The following is a 19,526-nucleotide window of genomic DNA, read 5'->3' as shown; positions in this document are numbered from 1 at the left end:
ATTGTGATGACAATTTCCTTTCAGGATGTGTCTAAGTAAGAATGTGAGTCGACTTAAGCTGAGAAGGAAGTAAATAGTAGGCAGGTGCACAGGTGTGGAGGTGGCAGGAATTGGGCAGGTGGCACATATGGGCCTACATTTGGGCACCTGCTTCTTTAGAGCAAGGTCAAGTGAGGTCTAAGGTCGTAGGATGGAGGACTGCTGCAGGGTGCAGCCGGACTGGGAAGGACGGGGTGGGTGGCTTGCCTCAAATCATGCAGTTAATTAACCAGAGAGAAAACCCTGCCCAGCCTTTAGTGCCCGCCATGACGCCCCAGGGTCAGGACCCCGTGGCTTGTGCCACTTTAGTCCTGTGCCAGGACCACATCCCCACGACCCCTTCTGAATCACCCACTGTGTGAGTTAAGGGTGACCAGCAATCCCATCGCGTTGTCCTCATCCCCCACTGAGAACTTCTCTACCGGAGGGCCCTTCTCAGCAATGCAGAGGAGAGCACTGCCTGGGAGACGCAGCATCAGCTTCCCTGTGCTCTCCAAAAGGTAAACGCACCTCGAAGGCTGCTTTGCCCTCTCGGCTTCCTGTTCCAGCTCCAACTGAAAGCTGGGTTCGGCAGGTTTAGTTTAGTTCAAGGCTGCAGCACTGTGGGGTCACAGGATGTCTTTCAAGCAAAGGGTGTGAAATCTCCTCTGTCCCCCAGCTGACTCTTGACCAGGCCACGTCCTCTGCCTTCCTCATGACTGCCTCCACCCAGGCCCTGCCCAGGCCTGCCAACCAGCACCGCACACCAAGATGTTTGCCCACAGCTCTGCGTTCCTAAGTTCACTCCCAAGTTCAGGGACCAGCAGTGGCTTGACAGATGGGCCCCAGCCTGCTCCTTCGGGCTTATCTCCTTTTTGTCCCCTAGCGTGCTCCACACCATCCCCTGCACCCCCATGTCTTTGGTCATTTGGACTCCCCTCCTGGGGTGCTCACTCCCCACCACCTCGTCCTGGGGCATCACCAACGCTGTGTCCTGCCCCGGGATTCTGATGCAATGGGGGGGCTAGGGCCGAGGCACGTGTACTGTTTGGAAGGCTCCTTGAGTGATTCCAGTGCGGACACCCTCTTTGGCCTATAGGTCTTACCCACCATACACCATCCAGCCAGATCACCAACTCCTCTGTGAAGCCTTCCCTGACTGCCGCAAACCACAGTTGGCGTCTCCTCCCTGTGGATGCAAAGTCAGGGCCGTCTGGCTTGCTGCTCCTGGTTCTGTACTTAGTTCATGTGTGTTATCTGTTTCCTCAGCCACCTGAGGAGTTTCCTGCAGTTCGCCTCCCGTCCCTTAGACCCTTCCTTCTCAAAGTGTGGCCGGTGAACCAGCAGGCCTCACATAACCTGGGAGCTGGTGAGAAATGCAGAATCCCAGGTCCCAGCCCAGACCAGCTGGATCAGAATCTGCACTGTAACACAATCCCCAGCAGGTGCTCCGACATTAAAATGTAAGGCGCCCTAGTCCAGAGGTGGCCACCAGATACTCAGGACAACTCCCTTCCCATGTCACTCATCATTACCTGACCTGCTTTATCAATATTTATTTATTGTCTGCCCTCCTCCCAGGTTAGAGTGTAAACTCCCCGAGGGCAGGGTTTGTTTTGCTTGCTGCTATATCCTCCACAGGAGCTCAATAAAAACTCATTGAATGAATGAATACATTAAAAAAAAAAAATCTCCATCTCCCAGGATCATTTCTCTGCTGAGCAAGTTCCGGCTGGGATTCCACGAAGTTCACATCCTTCCCGACATCAACCAGAAGCCGCAGGCTGAGCAGTGAGTTTTCTGTGCTGGGGGTTCCAGGCAGAAGGGTCGGCCCTTTCTCTCTGGTGAGCCAAGGGCAAGGACATGGTCCTTCCTGCCCCCACCTAGACTGGGCTCATGGAAAGAAAGAGGAAGGGTCGAGTGTGCAGCCGTTAATTTCTGTTTGTGTTTCTTCCCCCTGCCTGCTGGTCCTTTGCATATCAGAGCTGTGGTCTTTGCCAGAAACACACCTGGGCGGGAGGCCAAAGAATGTTCACATTTACGCTTTATCACACACCAAGTGTTTTTGAAGCTCTTACTGGTACAAATCATGGCTATCCTGCCCCTCCAGCAGAAGCCGGTGTTTCGTCTGCCAGGGACCCCCCCCCCCCCAACCTACCCCACAGACCTGGGGGCTGAGGGAGTCTCCAGCTTCACACTTCAGGAACCCAGACTGCTTGCTATTCACAAAAGGCTGATTTTACCTCCACTGGTTTTCTTCAGATTTGTGGCTTCTGCCTGCTTGTAGCTTCCGAGCTCTTTCTGAGTCTCGAACTTTCCCTGCAGTCCCAGTCTGCTACAAGCTGCCTCCTTCCTTCTCTGGGCATTGCTTAATTTAAGTGCCTAAAAAAGGGACTGTGACTGGCCCAGCTCATCCCTTCCTGCCAAGCTAAGGTAAAGTCCACTGGAAGGCCTATTTCTTGGCTACCTTTGGTCCAGTTAGCTGTGGCCAGGAATGGCAGAATCATATGCCCCGAAATACACAGCTAAAGGGTAGCTCCTTCTGCAGGGGCCATGTCAGAGGCACGTCCCCTCCACGGGGCTGAGGGATGCTGGAGCAAACAGAACGGAAGGTGCAAAGGCCCTGAGGCAGAAACATGGCAGCTGCGGCCCCTGATGTTATGTTAACCCACTGGCACTTGGAGGGGGGAAGATGTCTAATGGTCTGAGGGACCACTCCCCCTGCCTGCCCATGCAATGGCAAGTTGGTGGACTTTAAGCAAACTCCTGTGTGAATTTGTATCAGGGCTCAATTGTGGGGCCAGAAGGGATGATTTACTCTCCTAATGGTTCAATTTTATATTCTTAAAAGAAGACATTTACAATAGGATTGTTTTATCTCAATCTGTCTATGTGAGGTTTTCCAGGACTCTATCTTCTCAATAAAGTAAGGTCTGTCCTGACCTCTTTAGCCCTTGTTTACCTGGAGAGGGAAGGAAATCAAGAAGAGAAGAAAGGAACTATTTAATAGTGACGGATATACTGACTCTCCCATTCTCTCAGGGCTGTGCTTGAGCTGCAGGGGCAGAGATGAGTGAATTGCAGCCCTGTCCTGCAGGGTTTACCCCGGCTTAGGTGTAGGGAGGATATCAAGAGCCATCAGAATGCTGCAGACAGGGACCAGAATGCACAGCAGGATATAGGGTCGTCTCTGCTGGTGGATGAGCAGAGCCTTGAGAAGGGCCGTGAACAGAGATGGGGGAAGACCTTCCTCAGTGCAGAGGATAGCGCAAGCCAGCGTGCAGACCCCATCCAGCACATATTATATTTAAGCCCCCCTTTGCCCCTACATCTGCCTCCACCTCCTGGACCATTTCTCTCCTCCCTTGCACAGCCAACCTTCTCCAAAGTGATGCTACACTCTTTGTGGCCGCTTCCTCCCCATCCCTCATTCTCCAGCTCACTCCAGTCTGGCTGCCCTCCCACTGCTCCGCTGAAATCATTCTCTCCAGCCTCGGCCGTGACCTCCGCACCACCAGATCCGCAGAGCCCACTGCTGTCCTCATCTTTCTCTGCCTCTCAGTGGCATTTGATACAGTGATCCTTCTTGAAACAGTCCTTCTTTTGGCTTCTAAGACACCACCCTCTCCTGGTTCCCACCTACCTCTGTGCTCCTCCTTTCAGTATCCTTTGCTGGCTCTTTCTCCTTTACCTGACTTACACTGGTTGGCATCCCATTCTCCCCCGCACTTGCCTTGCTCCGGACCCATGGGCTCCTTTGCTGCTCCTCAAACAGCCCAAGCATGTTTGGGCTCCTCCTTTACCTGACTTTACCTGACTTACACTGGTTGGCATCCCATTCTCCCCTGCACTTGCCTTACTCCGGACTCATGGGCTCCTTCGCTGCTCCTCAAACAGCCCAAGCATGCTTCTGCCTCAGGGCCTTTGCACCTTCAGTTCTGTTTGCTCCAGCACCCCCTGCCCTGTGCATAGCTGGTTTCAGAAGGACGGGCATCCTTGGGTCCAGGGAGGTCTTCCTGCCCAATTAGTCCCCATCCCAGTACTCAGTTTGTGCCTTCATAATACTTCCAATCTGTATTTATTTGCTTATTTGTTGCCCAGCAGACTGTGAGCTCTGTGAGGGTGGGGTATGTTGTCTGGTTTGTTCACTGTTGTGTAGCACAGAGCCTGGCACAGAATAGTGCTCAGTAAATACCTGGGGGATGGACAGGTGGATGGAGGTGGATCACAGGTTGGTCTTCGTGGATGACTTGTGGAAGTTCTGTTGAAAGTCAGACCCACCCGTCAGTGCTGAATTCAACACAGAGGCTGCTTTGATGTAAGAGGCAATGTCAGAATGGGTTTTAGCCTGAAATGTATGTCCCCGTGGCACCCACTTCCATCTCCCTCTGAGGACCTGATTCCCCTGGAAACGGGCATCTCACCCGGTCTCACTTGCTCTCTCTGTCCCCAGCACCAAGCGGTTTGAGGACATGATTGCGCCCTTCCGCCTGAATGACGGTTTCAAAGACGAGGCCACGGTCACCGAGATGAGGCGGGACTGCCCCTGGAAGATCTCGGATGAGGAGATTAACAGGAATAGAATCAAGGTACAGGAGAGAGAAGGGCCTTGCTGGGGTGGGGTGGGGGTCCAGGGGCTCCCCAGGGTCAGCACCTGTGCCCCATCTGTCCTGGGCTTCCTTAACCCCCTCCCCAACCCTGGATTCTACTCTCCCTGCCCCAAGCCTCTGAGGTGTCCTCAAGCCATACATGCTCGGGCTGACGGGTGACCCAGTGGTTGATCTCGGAGCCTCCTTGGCGTGGGAGCCTGGTCCCCCTGCCCATTTTGAGTCACCGCCCCCTGGCCGTGGCAATGGACTGCCTGGAGTCCTTCTCCCTCCCCTCCCCTGTTCCTCCATGTGTGCAGAAAGGGATGCATAAGGCAGGTGGTGAAGGTCAAGGCACAATTTGTCCTGTGTGCCAGCAAAGCTGGCTGATCTTCTCCCCCTAGCTGTAGACCCCGCCCCGCTTCCCAGGCAGCATCTGCAGGACGCTGATAGGGCCTAAAGGAGAATGGTGGCTGCCAAGGCCATTTTTAGGTAGGGTGAGCAGTTGGGGGCCTGGGGACCACAGTTCTGCTCCCCGTGTGCTCTGCATCAGTGGTTCTGAGGGGCAGTGTGACATCTGGTGACTTCTGGAGACATTTTTGGCTGTCACCTCCAGTGGGGGGGGACGGGATTGCTACTGTCATTTAGCGAGTAGAGGCCTGGATGCTACTAAACACCCTGCACCCCACCGGACGGGTCCACAACGAAGAATGATTCCACCCAAATGCCGACCTTGGGACGTTTACGTGAACTCACTTCCCCTCGGTTTTCCATTCTCTCACGTGGGGTGGCCGTCCACTATGAGACCCTGAGTGTCAGTCGTTTCTGAACAATTTGGAGACAGGCCTTAGTATGGGAGGGAGCCCCACACAACCCAGCGCCCACCCCAGCTTTGGGGAATTCCCTGACCCAGCAGCCCTGAGACCCCAGACCCTCCCACAGCTGCCCAGCTCCTTGGAAAATGCTGAGTAAAGCATCAGTGTCCACAGAAGGCTCTTGCCTACTCTGTTCCGGGAGAGGTGGAGCAGCTCCACCCCTGCTCCAAGTCCGCCTGATCAAGTGCTTCCCCTCGGCCTGGAGCTTTTGCATAGATTATCTCCCTCAGGCCTCCCCAAATTCCCCGGGAGAGGGCACTGTTGTACCCATTGCACAGCTGTGGACAGTGACGCTCAGGGAGGTGAGTTACCTGCTCAGGCTCTCTGCCAGGAACCCTCAGGGCTGAGATTTGAACCCAGCTTTCCCAGCCATGTGAGGGGTTCTTCCCTGCCATGATCCTGCTGGTCATGGTAATAAAGTCAGGAGGGAAACACCCAGGGGGCTTCTCCAGGAGGTGAGCTTGGCATTCACTTACCTTCATGGGGGTGGGAGAGTCTATAATAATTTAGGGGCAACAATTCACACACCTGGTTTGAGATGTTCAAAGAGGCCACTGGGCTTGGCCGGGACCACTCACCAGACATGGGAAGTGACCACGTGGCTTTTCCTCGCCCAGTCCCTTCGGCAGGTGAGGCTGAACGAGATTCTGCTGGATTACTCCCGGGATGCCGCTCTGGTCATCATGTAAGTAGCGCCCTGCAGAAGGAGAAGTCTGTCGCCGAGCCCAAAGGTGTCAGCTCTGCAGGGGTGGCCACTGGCTGAGGACCCAAGCCTTCCCCTGTGAGGATGCAGGGCCCCAAGCTCCTGTAAACACAGCCCGGGTGGGTTCTCAGCACGTGGCCGGGCCTGCATCTGCCCCATGCCCCTCGCCTGAGCGCCAGCTGGCAGAGGTCTTGGGGCCCCAGTGTCCCGGATCTCACCGACTCCCCTCACCACCGCTTTTCCCTTATCCACTGCTTTTTCCTACCAAACTTGGCTTGACAAAGGGGACCCAGCTCATTCCAGAAGAAAATCGATTCCTAGTTGTTTGGGAACCACCCAGCCCTCCTTGGCCACCGGCCACCCCCAATTGATGTTGGTGCCAGGTCTAGGCAGTGGAAGCAGAGCCCGGCCCCAGCCCTGGCTGTTCCAGTCTCCGTGCCTGTCAGCTCCTCGAGCTTCCGTTGCTGCTGCTTGTGTCTGGTTAGGAGCTGCCTCGCTAGGGCAGGTATTGGCTGAGGCTGAGTGGAAGATGAGGGGAAGGTAACAGGGGCACAGGGAGGCTCAGGGTGGCAGACCATGGCTGGGAAAGGCCCAGCTCAAGAGGCGATGTGGGCATTTGCCAAGCGGAGTACCTGACATTTCCTGGGGTGAGCCACCTGCGGATTCCGGATTCCGCAGGACAGCAGGGAAGCCTGTGGAACCTGTTTGTTCGTACCCAGAAATCAAGATGGAGCACGCGATTTCTAGGGCCCCGCGTGCAATGAAAAGGTGGGGCCCCTTGTTCAAAAGGGATTAAGAATGTCAAGATAGTGACAGCAGAGCATGAAGCCCAGCCTGGGACCCTTCTCAGTGGGGGATTTTGTGAATGCACAGGTGGCTGCCCACGAAGATGGCTCTATGAAGCCATGCTTCCTGGAGCTTTTAGGAAGATCATTTTTTGTACAAAGAAAGTGCTTCGTGTTGCCTTTGATGTGGGGACTGTGGTATAAGGAAAGTGGGTTTATCTCCAAGCCTCTGGCTAACATCTTGCAGAAAATGTTTTGAGGGCCAGGTTAGCCTGGCCATTGACTGGGTCAGACGGCAAGACGGTGGCAATGGCTTCATCCTGGGATGGCTCTCCGACTTTCCCTGGGTGTGGTACCTGTTGTGTGCCAGCCAGGGGGTGTGGGTGTGCCAAACCACCTCTTCCTGAGTGCCACCTCCAAAACAGATTTGCGTTTTGTCTCTGCCATCGACCAGCACGCTGTGTGGCCTTGGGCAGGTAACCCTCCTTCTCTGAGACTCAGTTTCCCTGATTATAGAGAAGAGTTCAACTAAATTATTTCCAAGATTCTTTTTCACGCTAACATGCTATGATTCTAAGTTTATTCGCCGCTAAAATGAGTCCATCTCTCAAGCAGTAAGATGAGGAATTTCATCCAAGGAGGTGACTACCTGCTGTCACCTCTCCCTTCCCACTCCTCCACGCCCTGGATCTCATAGGGAAAACCAGTCCCCCACCCACCAGTCTTTGTGGGATTGGCTGATACAAATAATCAGGAGTCCAGTCACCTTAGAGAAGAGGCCTGCACACAGCGTCCCACCGCATGGCGGCAGCCGCAGCTGTTGCCCAAAGGGGCCCTGGCTGTCAAGCCAGATCCACTGGGAGGGCGCAGCAGCCGCGCTGCTCAGTCTCCAGCCCGGAGACGTGCCCGTAAAAGTTCACTCTGAGGGTCACCTTCATCAGAAGCACCGGGAGACCGTGGAAAACGGCAAATTCCTCAATTCCTTCCAGATCAGGGCCTGGGGTGGGGCCCAGGAGCCTGCATTTCCCAGAAACTCTAAGGATGAAAAAACCCTCCCAAGCCTCCATGAAATGACAAAAATCACATTTTCCAGCACGTCAGCGCACTTGGACTCTTTTCTAGAGCAGCTTTGAGGCAGAACTGGTTCGTTTGCCGTCTGCTAATCAGCGGTTTATCTGATTAACGGCCCACATTTGAGCTCAACTTAACCTGCACTGCTGATAAAGCAGCCTTGTAACCAGCCCAACAAACTTTGACCACACTAACAGCCTACTTCTGGCATAACTTTTGGGTCTAGACCCCTCTTTCTTCTATAAAGTCTCCCTCCTCAAAGCCAAATAGTAGTGGTCAAAATAACAGTGATCGACATTGCATTTTATCGGTTGGGCCTCTATGACACTCAAGGCATTGGGCCTTATTAATTTTATTTTTTTATTTTTAAACATTTATTTTGAAGTATAGTTGATTTACAATGTTGTGTTAATTTCTGCTCTACAGCAAAGTGATTACGTTATACATATATATATATACATTCTTTTTCATATTCTTTTCCATTATGGTTTATCATAGGCTTTTTTTTTAAGTTTCTTTTTTTGATGTGGACCATTTTTAAAGTCTTTATTGAATTTGTTACAGTATTGCTTCTGTTTTATGTTTAGCTGTTTGGCCACGAGACGGGTGGGATCTTAGCTCCCCAACCAAAGATCGAACCCACACCCCCTGCACTGGAAGGCAAAGCCTTAACCACTGGACCGCCAGGGAAGTTCCTATCACAGGATATTGAATATAGCTCCCTGTGCTATATACAGTAGGACCTTGTTGTTTATCCATTCTACATATAATAGTTTGTATCTGCTAATCCCCAAATCCCAACCCACTGGGCCTTATTAATTTTCAAAACGCTATGAAGTGGTTCTATTTTACCCCCATCCCCTCCGCAGCGCACACACTTAGGAGATGAGGAAACTGAGTCTCAGAGAAATTCAGCACCTGCCGGGATCTCACAGCTGTCAAGTGGCAACTGGGTTTTGAAGCCTGAGATGCTGATTCTGAAGCACGGTTATATTTCCGCATCTAGGTTTGATCCAAGGCTGCCTTTCTTTGTGGCTAAGAGATGCAGTTCTGAACAAGAAGCTCCTTTGTTCTGGAGCAGTTTTATTTCTAAAGATTAGTCACTTACAGCACACACATCCTGTGAACATAAATAGAGCGTGTCATTGGCTGGCACTGGGGGAGATTGCCGAGGGAATCAGTAGCATGGACAGGTGCACAGGGTCCGCTCCAGGAGGGAAAGGCCACAGCAGGAGCTATGGGAGTCCCCTGCCCTGGATAACACAGCCACCAGTCCCCTCGTGGCCTTTGAAGTTTTTGAATTCAGTCCCGGAAAATGATGTAGAAGTTCCGGGAGGGCATTTCCAGCCTTTAGCGTAACTGTTAAATCAGGAAAGTTTGCTTTCCGTATTCCCACTTCCCGTTTCCCTGGAAAGGCACCAGACAAACATAAACACAGTCTACTAACTAAAGTGACACTGGCTTAATGGAATGTCCTTGTTCCCCCCGGGTTCCCCCATCCTGGGGACCTTGCTTTTTAAGGGAAGATAGTGTTTGTGGCAAGTGAAGCTTTGAGGATGGAATTTTAAATAAGGGACAGCTGTTTAGGGACCTCAATTCACCTTCTCAGTGGAGGTGGGAGTTGCAGTGAGCAGGGGCCGCTGGGATGGAAAGATCCCAGGACCTCGGGTCAAGTCCCAGCTCTGCCACTCACTGGCTGGTCATCTCGAGCTGGTAAATAGTAATACATGGTGACAGTACTGCTGACACCGTGAAGTGCTTACTCTGTGCGAGCATTGTTGTGCAGCACCCTTCCTAAGTTGGGTTTTCGTTAGAGCTTACAAGCATCCATGAAGGAGGCATGTGTGTTCTCACTTCGGGCAAGAGAAAACCGAGGCTCAGGGCCAGTGAGCCATTTGTCAAAGCCACGTGGCTGAGGGAGTGGCAAAGCCATGACTCCTACAGCTTCTCTGACCCCAGAGCCAGGCTCTGAAGCCCAGTGTCGCACAGCACCCTCCTGGCTGCCCTGTTGCCCAGGGTGGTTCTGAGGTTCAGATGAAATAGTACCTGTGGATGTACTTTGGGAAAACAAAATGCAGTCCCACGTAAGGTGCTGGTGCCCCAGCTTCACGTAGCGCCAGCTGGCAGCTGCGATGCTGCCACCTCCAAGAGCCAAGAGCAGGACGGCTGCAGGCATCACCACGTGTCTTTGGAATCTCAGTGTGGTAGAAAAGTCACTTCCCAACATAGCCGTGAAAATGTGGCTGAAGAGCATTCCCAGGGCATGTTGTTATTTGCAGAGCATTGCAGTTCGGACAAGGGGCCCTCCCCAGGCGACAACGGAGTCCTGCTCCCAGGGCCTTACCTACGGGGCAGGGAGCAGGACCAGGCCGCTCAGCTGAAACACGTGAACATATCACTTTGTTGTGGCCACAGGCAGGTGTGTAGCTGGAGAGGCGAGGCTGGCATGACCTGAGTGGTCGGATGAGTGGCATACAGCCTCACTGTGTCAGACTGTGTTCTAGGCACAGGCGGATAAGACAGACCCAGCCTGCTCGTGAGCGAACATACGTCTAGTGGGGGGAGACAGACAACACACAAATAAATAAAAATAGGATTTGAGAGTGTGAAGTGCTATGAAGATAATGAAACAGGGTGACATGATGAAGAGAGATGGGAAGATGTTATCGAAGAGGGTGATCAGAGAAGGAGGTGCCCTTGAGCCAAGACCTGAGGGAATCGAAGGAGCCAACCCGGTGAAGAGCTGGGGCCACTGCCTTCTGGGTGGAAAGAACATCACATGCCAAGGCCCTGGGGCAGGAGCAAGCTTGCCATTTTTTTCAGGAGTGGAAAGGAAGCTTCTGTGACTGTAGCGGTGTGAGCAAGGCTGCGGGTGGTGGGAGGTGAGGTTGTGGAGGCTGGTGGGGACCAGATCATGGGGACCTTGCAGGCCATGGCTTTGTGTAGAAATGCATTGTGGGAGTTCCCTGGCGGTCCAGTGGTTAGGACTCAGCGCTTTCACTGCCGGGGCTCAGGTTCGATATCTGGTCGTGGAACTAAGATCCTACAAACTGTGGGGCGCGGCCAAAAAAAAAAGAAAAGAAATGCTTTGCGGCTGAAGGTACGTTTCAGGTCATGCTTTCAAGGAGAGCAGCAGGTCATTCTTAGGGTGGCTGAGAAGAAAGAGCTCTGAAGGGGCCAATACACAGAGACGCTGTTCAGAAAGCAAACCAGGAACTGGGCCGTGTGGGGAAGGCCCCTTGGTAATTCCCCATCTGCTGCTTCTTCCTGCCCCACAGCACCTTGCCCATAGGGAGGAAGGGGAAGTGCCCGAGCTCGCTCTACATGGCCTGGCTGGAGACGCTGTCCCAGGACCTCAGACCGCCGGTCGTCCTGATCCGAGGAAACCAGGAAAACGTGCTCACCTTTTACTGCCAGTAACCCTGGGCTTGTCTGCGCCTGCCCAAAGCCAGGATGCAGGGGGTGCCCGCCTGTCCACGGGGACGGGACACACGCCCCAACGCACTTGAAGTGGTAGCATCTGATGATCTCATGGAAGAAGCTGGTAGATTTCCAAATTTCATCTGGACCCCACTCCCATCAGACAAGTCCTCTGGGCTTTGTTTTTCTGGGCTGGAGAAGTAGCAGGTGGAGCTGTCTGGAAAACTCTCTGGTGGCTTCATATTCCTTTTAAGTTTTCTTTTGCTCTTGATTACAACAAATTAAGATTTCAATCTTTGGTTTGTATACAAATTTTAGTCAGAGTGCTGAGTGTGAATTTGGGCCGTTTCTACAGACCTTTCCTGGGAGCACCCCCTAAACACGCCTCCCCCCTCCGATATCAGGAGAGTGGGCACCCCACCCACAGCCCTTACAGGGGGAATACAGGGGCTCGTTGAGCCTCCATAGCAATGCAAATTTTTTTAACCACCTCTCACTTCCTTTGCTTTCAATAGCATGTCTTCAGTGTTTTGGTTGGTTCTTTGGTAGACCGGGACTTTCAAACATTTTCAGACTGCAACCCACAGTAAGAAATCTATTTTACATTGAGGTTTGGAACAAACAGAGTGAAACTGAAGTGTCACAAAACAATCCTTATCCTTACTATGAGTGATGCACTTTGGTATTTTCTATTCTTTCTACTTCTTGTTCTCCTTTTAATGTTGGTTGCAATCCACTAAAATGAGTTTGGGATCCACTAATGGGTGCTGACTCATGATTTGAAAAATACAGCTTAGACTTTCCTCTGTGCCCTGTGTTTTTCTATACAACAGGGAGTTCATCTAGTTGGAGAAAGGCCATGGTGGGCATCACTGCCATTTTCCCCAGCTCATCCCACAGGGAAGGAAAGGGAACCAACAAAAACACCAGGAGGAGGGGTATGGATGGTGGGTGTGTCAGGAAAGAGCTTCAAAGAAGGGGCATGGTTTAGGGAGTCTCATGCAGGAGTGTTAAATTTCAGGTTTGGTTGGGGGTGCAGGTTTGGTGGGTCAGGAATGGGGAAGCAGAGAGGTGGGTGTAAAGATGGCAACGTTGGGCAAAGAATCAGAAAGGTCCAAACCCAGCCCAAGGCTGGGGGGAAGGACAGGGAGGAGGAACCACCAGTAAGAGATGGAAACAGAGTAAGTAGCAGAGGGGCTGCAGTGCGGGGAACATAAGATGGGGCTCAGAGAAGAGAGAGAACCTGGGGGAGACGAACCTTGCTCAGGTAAGTGTGTTCAGGTTACTGTGGATGGAACCCCCCAGAGTGTTTGCACCACCACCTGGGATGCAGGAGCAGGATGTACATTAAGATATGTCCAATGCTGGTGCGTGAGGCTCTCTGAAAGGGCATTTCAGCTCAGACGTACCCAAGCAGCATAAAGGTGAGCTGTTGGGGGATTCCACTGGCTGAGCCTTCTTCCAATTGCACTGGGGTGGCCAAGGAGCCAGGCATCTTTGGGTCTGGTTGACCCCCTCCAAGTGCACTGAAGCACCCACTTAGTCATGAAGGCGAAAGTCTCTTTCTTGGGGTTGGGACTCAAAGGACTTTAGTGTTCGTCCCACTACAGAGGCCAAGGCCCTGGGTTCCCAGGCTGTGATAAGCCCCACTGTCCTGTTACTACATCAGGCCTTTGCTGAGGGAGCCAGAGCACCTGGCTGAGCTCCTGAAGGACGGAGAGGGGGCTGCCTCTGAGCCGTTCAGTGGACCTGGACCAACTCTAACTCCAGATAAGGCAAAGGCTCCATCAGGGAATGCTTGCCTTTCTAGAGCCGCATGGAAAACCATTTCCTGGCAAACAGGTGCTCCCTCTTCTGACCTCAGGGAGTCACTGATCCAAGAACAGAGAATGCTTTGCTTTTGGGAATTAAAAAAAAAAAATTCACCATGTTGGAAACCAAATTTTGAACAATGATAATAGCTTTGTTTAAAAAAAACAAAGGCTTTGGGGACTTCCCTGGTGGTGCAGTGGTTAAGAATCCACCTGCCCATGCAGGGGACACGGGTTCGATGCCTGGTCTGGGAAGATCCCACACGCCGCGGAGCAACTAAGCTTGTGAGCTACAACTACTGAGCCTGCGTGCCACAACTACTGAAGCCTGTGCGCCTAGAGCCCGTGCTCCACAACAAGAGAAGCCACCGCAATGAGAAGCCCATGCACCACAGTGAATAGTAGCCCCCCACTCTCCACAATTAGAGAAAAGCGCACACACAGCAACGAAGACCCAATGCAGCCAAAAATAAATAAATAAATAAATAAATTTTAAAAAGCCTTGGACTTCCCTGGTGGCGCAGTGGTTAAGAATCCGCCTGCCAATGCAGGGGACATGGGTTCGAGCCCTGGTCCGGGACGATCCCACATGCCACAGAGCAACTAAGCCCCTGTGCCACAACTACTGAGCCTGCGCTCTAGAGCCTGTGAGCCACAACTACTGAGTCCATGTGTCACAACTACTGAAGCCCGCGTGCCTAGAGCCCGTGCTCCACAACAAGAGAAGCCACGGCAATGAGAAGCCCATGCACCACAATGAAGAGCAGCCCCCGCTTACCGCAACTAGAGAAAGCCCGCGCACAGCAACAAAGACCCAACGCAGCCAAAAATAAATTTAATTAATTAATTAATTTAAAAAAATTTTTTTAAAGCCTTGAGTTAACAGTAAGGTGAAAAACAATGAAATGAATAAAAATACATTTATTCAGTCAACAGAATTCGTTTGTTTTGGAACGCACTGTGTTTCAACTAGGCTGAGTGTTATGAAAAAACTGTGTTGTTTTTTCAACCCTGGATTGAACTTTGTGCTGAGCTTCCACTGGTTCTACAGGTCATATTGCCAGATTTCCACATGGACATTTACAGGAGCCACTTATTTTCCCTTTGCTTCTCTTACATGTCTTTGCAGACACACAGGGAACCTGTTTTCTTCAGTCTTTTTCTTTGGTGGCCGTGCCGCACGGCATGCAAGGTCTTAGTTTCCCAACCAGGGATCGAACCCGTGACCGCTGCAGTGGGAGCACAGAGCCTTAATCACTGGACCACCAGGGAAGTCCCTTTAGTCTTTTAAAAAGTCTCCCAGAATTTTCAATCTTGCCTCAAACCGAGGGGCAGAGAGATTGAGTGGAAAGAGCCACAGCGTGGCCACCAAGGAACCTGGACTTGAGTTTCTGTCTCCCCCCAAAACTGGCTTGTGACCTCAGCTATGCCCCCTTAACCTCTCTGAGCTTCGGTCTGTGAAATGAGAGAATTGGACCAAAGCATGTGTCACCAGCCAGCTGGCCTGCTGCTGACTGTGGTTTGGCCCACGCGTGATTGATCAAAGTTGTGGAAGTGAGGGGAGGGGTCGGAGGGAGGACACATTCTTCAGTCCCCCCAACTTGGCCCACCACTTCCTGCTGCCCTACTGTGTGCTCAGAGGCTCTGAAGGCCCTCCAAGTCATTGTTGGGCATATTGGGCCCTGAGAGGGTACGAGATTTTGGTCTACAGTGTGTGTGTGTCTTTCTCTGCTTCTGGACGAGTAGATACTCCACATCAGTGAGTAGTCTACCCTTGCACTGTGCATGGAAAGCCACAGAGAGCTGGGTCATCAGAGCTGGGACCCAGCCCCCACCAGCAGCCACAACGGCCACTGCAGAAGGAATTCCTCATTTATCTCCCCCAGGATCCGCTGCTCAGATAGCTCCTGATTTTCCCCTTGGCATTTCAGCCTCCAGATTTCACATCCTCTTTCAGTTCCTGCCCAGACTTGTCATGGCTTTGACGTAAGTACAGCAGCGCCTGTTTTCCACCAGATAGGCTCTCTGAGCTCTGCCTCCCAGGTCTCATTAGAGCATGCAGAGCCCCATTTGGACTGAATTCCCTTTTACACACCTACCTAGCCTCTCATGTGGCTAGGAGGGAGAGGTGGGTTTCACAGGGAAGAGAATAGCTGGAACGTTCCAGAAGAACCACCTGGCTGGGAGGCCCCCAAGCACATGCAAAACAGCCAGGTTTCACTTGGAGATGTGTATAGCTCAGGGTATCAGAAAATACATACCGCCCACTTCAAAAGTGTTTACAGAAACGGGGCCCAGGAAAGCCCAGCCACCGGCTTCACTGTTAATTGGCCGCTTGAAGTGAGGGTCAACCTTATGACTAAAAACACAAGCATGACATGAGCGCCGCTTCCTGAAAGGGAGCCACAACAAACTCAATTTCTAAAAATACCATATGGTAGAGCGTTAAGAAGAACCACCTGGCTGGGAGGCTGAAGAGCAGAACATCACACGGACAAAAGATGGTGGCAAGAAAGGACGAGTGTTTTCATTTTCTCATAGGAGAGTTACAAAATAAAACACTCTAAGGATGCAAAAGAGGGAGCAAACACTAAGGTCAAGGGAATTAAGAAGCTCTCTCTAGAGAAAATGGTATTTAAAATAGGTTTGAACAGTTGATAGGATTCTATAGACAGAGATGGGAGCTGGGATTGGGAGAAGGTAACCCAAGTGGCAGGATGCCTTGAGCAAGGACCAACTTACTAGGTGTGTTTGGAGAACAAGAAATAAACCAGTCTTCCTGGTGTATGAGGGATGCATACCCGGGGAGAATAAGACTGAGAAGGTTGTAGTGTGCAAGGCCCCCACTGAGAGGCTGAGGAGCTCAGGACTGACTCAGGGGCGCTGGAGAGCCACTGAAGGGGAAGGGGCAATGGGAGCCTGAGGAAGCTTGGCCAGACAGGAGATGAAGGAGGCTGGAGGAGAAAAGGCAGGGCACCCAGAGAGGAGGCTGTGCAGAATTGCAAAGGCAAGTCAGCAAGTCTCAACACTCTAAGAGTGGCGAAGAGCCGGGAAAAGAGGAGGAAGAATAGTATCTTCCAGAACTGGGAATTGCCTGGATGTATGTGTGGGAGGAACAGGGCCCCAGGAGTTAAGCCTGGGCAGCTGTAAGAATGAACAACCATGTAATATGGAGGGCGAGGTAACAGGCTTTCTGCTGTAGAAAATGAGCAAGTAGGTGGGTTTGGTTTTGGACACTTTAAGTATGAAGACATCCCAGTGGTCAGAATTGTGGTCCCGGAGCTCAGGAAGAGCTCAGGGTGTCCACTGTTAGCCTGACACTGTAAGAACAGAGACCATCCATAAATTTGGGAGTCAACACTAAAAGACAGGAAATCGAAGTCATACCTTGGGTGAGATCACCAAGAAAGAAAGTAAAGAGAATGGAGAGGGCTGGAGGCTGGACCTTGGCAAGGGCTACATTTAGGGGTAGGAGGAAGAATAGGCAGCCAGCAAAGCAGCCTAGAAAAGATCATTGGTGAGGTAGGAGGAGAACCCAGGTAACCAAGGGCCTTAGAAGGTACCAGAGAAGAGGTCGAAAAAGCATAGAATCGTCGACCCTCATGGCAGCCGACTGCAGAAGTGAAGCCGTTGCTGAACTGCAGTTCTGGGAATCCCTGGGAGCCTTACAGAGAATAATTTGGTAAGGTGGTGGTTCAGGTACCAGAGATTGCGGAATAATTGCTGGAGGGGAAAGGAAAGCAGCAGCCATGCACGTTGACCTGTGCTTCAGTAACCCAGCAATGGAGAGAAAAATAAGGAAAATAAGGGGAGAAAAAATAAGGTGGAAACTTGGAGGAGACTCCAAGGGAAAGGAGACTCCAGGGAAAGCGTTGTTATCTTAGGGGGTGTATCAGTCAGGATCATGGTATGCTCTGCTGCAGTAATAAATTACCCACTAAATGTTAGTGGCTTACATGACAAAGATTGATTTCTCTCCTACAAATATTCCTGTGCTGGGTAAGCCCTCTTCTCCACCTCAGGACTCAGTGATCCAAACTATTCCCATCTTGGGAGGCTATCACATCAGCCAGTAGCTTCTAACTCACTGAGGAACAGAAAAGAGAGTAGGAGGGTCATGCCCTGGCTTTCCAATGCTTCAGCTCAGAAGCGACCTGTTACTTCCACTCAAAGTCCGTTAGCCAAGTAAGTCACATGGCACCACCTCCCTGCAAGCATCTGGAAAACTGGGGGGGACATGAGAGTATTCATCGAGCAATCCATGTCTCTGTTACAGGTGGGAGTGATAAAGAGAGACCTGGGTGTATGTATAGGTCTGAGGGGAAAGATTTAAGATGCAATGAAGAGAATAATTGATGAAGAGGTAGTAATGGTGAATCACTAAAATGTGGCGGAAACTTTGCCAAGCAGCAGGGAAGGCATAGCTGATCTCTGCTAGTCCAAGGGTGCAAAATTCTCAGGACACCTGCCCTGGTGACTTTCTCTGGCAGGTCTCCCGAGCACCAAGTCAGAAAGCAAATGTGTACAATGCAGGGGACACGTTCCCCAGTGATGGGGCTGCCCAAGCAAGAAGGATGGAAGGCCAAGGCACGAGGAATTCAAGGAGAATGACCAAAGTACATGAAAATGGCTGACCACGAGCTCCAAGATGGATGGAGACACCAGAAGTGAGCTGCAAGAGTTGAGAAGACTTGAGGGGCTGGTAGCAGGAGGACAAAAAGTATGCTCAGTGGGAATGGGAGAGAGGGAGACAGAGAAGAATACAGGGTAGTTTGTGGTCAGTATGTGTGCATTTCAAAGTTTGAGATTCTGCAGGAGGTAAACTTTATTTTATTTTATTTTTTTAAATTTTGGGCTGCATCGGGTCTACGTTGCTGTGCACAGGCTTTCTCTAGTTGTGGCGAGCGGGGGCTATTCTTCGTTGCGGTGCACGGGCTTCTCATTGTGGTGGCTTCTCTTGTTGTGGAGCGTGGGCTTTAGGCGCACGGGCTTCAGTAGTTGCCACGCGGGTTCAGTAGTTGTGCCCCGCAAGCTCTAGAGCGCAGGCTCAGTAGTTGTGGCGCATGGGCTTAGTTGCTCCGCGGCATGTGGGATTTTCCCAGACCAGGGCTCCAACCCGTGTCCCCTGCATTGGCAGGCGGATTCTTAACCACTGCACCACCAGGCAAGTCCCAGGAGGTAAACATTTTTGAGCAAAATCTAGGGTGTCTATCATTTGACTGTGAGCTCTATGAAGGTGGCAGTTGGGATGAAACTTTTAGCTACTGGATGGTAGGAAGACCTGGTGGTCTCACGGCCGGGGCAGCTGGAGGGTATTCACGGCATGCTTACCAGCTGGCATGGTGGTATTTCAATATCTTAACTGCTGAAATGGCTGAGTGAGTGCATATCAGCCCTGATTGTGACCACATCAACTCATCTTTGCAGCCCAGCACCCATCACAGGGCTTAGCACAGAGTAGGCACTCAATAAATGTTTGTCGAATGAATGAATGAATGGCAAAAGAATGGATTACGCCAGTGAGCAGTGGGAGCAGAGCAGAGATAAATGTAAGTAGAACTGGATGAAAGGGAGTATGATCTGGAAGCTGGAATTATTAAGATGGGGAAGGGATGGGAGGGAAGCTTGTGATCTTGGAAGAGAGCCCTAGAGGTCAAGAGATTATACTTGCAGTCAGGTAAGCCTTCCGGTGAGAAGTGTCTGCTAAGATGCACACCAGCCTAGAAGCAACAATGGGGAGGAGGAGGGGGAGACAGGGCTGCCTGCAACGGGAGATGTTCGAGGGTCCTGTCTTGGAGAAAGGCAGGGTTGGTTAACATAAGGAGGTTTGGGGAATTAGGGCAAGATGCAGGGGGAGGGGGCCAGAGCTTGTTTACAAAGAACCAGACCAGCAAGTGGAATCTTGCTGACCTGAGTGATTGATGTAGGCCTTGGGCAGGGAAAGCTGATGGAACCAGGACAGAGATAAGAGGGGAATGAGTGGAGATGTTTGTTATGGACTGGGAAAGGAAAAGTCCAGAGTTGAATGGGAGGGCTGAGCAAGGAAATTCATGGAGGAAAGTATCAAGTCCCACCATTTTTTTTTTGCAGTACGTGGGCCTCTCACTCTTGTGGTCTCTCCCGTTGCGGAGCACAGGCTCCGGACGCGCAGGCTCAGCGGCCATGGCCCATGGGCCCAGCCGCTCCGCGGCATGTGGGATCTTCTCGGACCGGGGCACAAACCCGCGTCCCCCACATTGGCAGGCGGACTCTCAACC

General features: G+C 51.7%; 1 protein-coding gene across 1 annotated transcript in view; it reads left to right on the top strand.

Annotated features, from left to right (window-relative positions):
* SLC12A3 (solute carrier family 12 member 3) overlaps positions 1-12,215 on the top strand; it is a 37,053-nt gene extending 24,838 nt beyond the window's left edge. Inside the window, exons 23-26 of the mRNA XM_027119849.1 lie at positions 1,723-1,809; positions 4,472-4,607; positions 6,097-6,164; positions 11,317-12,215. Of these exons, the coding sequence (XP_026975650.1) occupies positions 1,723-1,809; positions 4,472-4,607; positions 6,097-6,164; positions 11,317-11,458 (433 nt within the window). The 3' untranslated portion in view covers positions 11,459-12,215. The remainder of the gene's footprint in view (positions 1-1,722; positions 1,810-4,471; positions 4,608-6,096; positions 6,165-11,316) is intronic.
* Positions 12,216-19,526: the final 7,311 nt, after the last annotated feature.

This window comes from Aethalodelphis obliquidens, unplaced genomic scaffold (genome assembly GCF_003676395.1).
Source record: "Aethalodelphis obliquidens isolate GAN/ISIS:26980383/991018 unplaced genomic scaffold, ASM367639v1 scaffold20, whole genome shotgun sequence".
NCBI classification, from domain to species: domain Eukaryota; kingdom Metazoa; phylum Chordata; class Mammalia; order Artiodactyla; family Delphinidae; genus Aethalodelphis; species Aethalodelphis obliquidens.
The sequence above is the reverse complement of the archived record's forward strand: the minus strand, read 5'-3'. Positions and strand labels throughout refer to the sequence as shown.